The following is a 1,812-nucleotide window of genomic DNA, read 5'->3' as shown; positions in this document are numbered from 1 at the left end:
TCGATATTAAATAAAAGACAGCCACTGCAGTCTATAGTAGACGTTATACGAAAAATCGAAACTGACCTCGAAAAGACACAAGACAGCGTCGATAACGAGCAGTCAGCAGGAATTAACACAGGTCAACTCGCCGCGGACGAATCAATCTATCTCTCGGCTGAGGAAAACGAGTGTATTAATCCGGAAACAATAAACACAGGAAAAATGGCAAAAGACTTACCACTTCTGGGAGACAAGGGTGCGCCTAAGTTTGATGAACAAAAACCAGAAGAACTACTGCGTTTCCTTGACCAGTTAGACGATCTGTTTGAAAAATATGGGGTCAAGACGGACAATGAGAAGAAACGCGTAGTATGTCGATATATTTCTCCAACAACAGAGTCCGAATGGCGCGCTTTCAGTTCGTTCCAAAATGGGACCTGGAAACGGTTCAGAAAAGACCTTATAATGTCATACCCAGAGGCGGTCAACCTACACCGGGGTTCCATCGAGGCGTTAGACAAAATTTGCAGAAAACACAGCGGAAATAATCAGATCGAAAGCCACGACAGCCCAGGATTAATGGCGTTAGTCCGAACCTTTAGAGCAGAAGCCGGTAAGCTACTACAGCCGCCGGCTCTGGTGTCGAACAGAGATCTAGTGGAACGCTTCATCGGATGTCTCACGTCTGAATTTGCGGGACGAGTAGGTCAGAAGCTGGACTTCAAGTTAGACACGACAAATGTCGTCAAAAATCTGAGTCAGCCGCCTGCAGAAGAAGATAACGCAGACGATACAGACGAGATCGAGTTAGTGCGTTGGGAGGATCGACACAAGTTTGTAGATGTAGTCGAAGCCGCCATCAGCATCGCTGAGAGGGCCGCAAAATGGAACTCAAACACCTTGATGAAGGGTACGTACAGTACAGCGCGTGCGTACGGGACGTCAGACCTAGTTCCAGAATCCAAGGACAAGATCTATGTCAAATTAGAGGAACAAATATCTCAGTTGTCGGATGTAATCAGTAACCAAGAACATAAACGAGCGCTAGAGCTAAAAATGCTACAGGAAAGCCAGCATAAACAGATGTTAGAGTTCCAAAATATGATGCTCACCTTCAAAAACAGTCTACAGCTAAACACTGTACCGACTGCAGCGTTTCCGCAGACGGCTCAAACAGCCTTCACACCCAAAGCTCGCATAAGTCAGACCACGGGGTGCCATTATTGTAGGGAGGAAACTCACATTATAGTAGAGTGCCCACATGTGAGACGACATCTAGAAAACAAATGGGTCATCAAGAATGCCGAAGGGTATGTAAGATTACCAGATGGATCGCAGGTGCATCCGATGGGAAATAAGTCGCGAAAAGAGGTAGTCGAAAGCTTGCATAGGACACCAGGGGTTATACCAGTCGGTAAGACTTCGAGCTTCTGGCAGAGTCACAACGATTCACCTCTGGATGCTGCTCACTACCGACTTCATAGACAATACGAGTTGTCTAAATCCCTTATGAGTCTCCGAGAAGACTTTGGGGACGACGCGTTTGAGGCTGTGATGGGAAGACAGTCGGGCCTCGATGAAGAGGAAGAGCCAACCCTGGGAAATTTTCCCTAAGTTCGAGGAAGGGTTATGAAGGGACACGACGTACCTCGCCGCGTTTCCAACAACGAAACAACCCGGAGAACGGTAATACACCTGTACAAGCAGAAACAGAAGAAGAAGACCCAAGGAAAAATAAGAATGAGTTGCCATACCTAGACGTACAACCGCTAAATGAAGCTGTACGGCCCATAACAGACATGCGTGGGCCAGACTACAAGACAAAGCCGG

At 47.1% G+C, this 1,812-nt stretch overlaps 1 protein-coding gene across 1 annotated transcript; it reads left to right on the top strand.

Moving 5' to 3' along the window:
• Positions 1-204: 204 nt before the first annotated feature.
• JR316_0010034 (uncharacterized protein) lies at positions 205-1,596 on the top strand (the record flags this gene model as incomplete). The annotated part of the gene is made up of 1 exon (XM_047895711.1): positions 205-1,596. The coding sequence occupies one exon, from the start codon at positions 205-207 to the stop codon at positions 1,594-1,596; it is 1,392 nt and encodes a 463-aa protein (XP_047745430.1).
• Between the last annotated feature and the right edge of the window lie 216 nt (positions 1,597-1,812).

The sequence above is a fragment of the Psilocybe cubensis genome, chromosome 9, assembly GCF_017499595.1.
Source record: "Psilocybe cubensis strain MGC-MH-2018 chromosome 9, whole genome shotgun sequence".
Lineage (NCBI taxonomy): Eukaryota > Fungi > Basidiomycota > Agaricomycetes > Agaricales > Agrocybaceae > Psilocybe > Psilocybe cubensis.
Note: the sequence above shows the minus strand (reverse complement) of the source record. Positions and strands in the feature narration are given on the sequence as shown.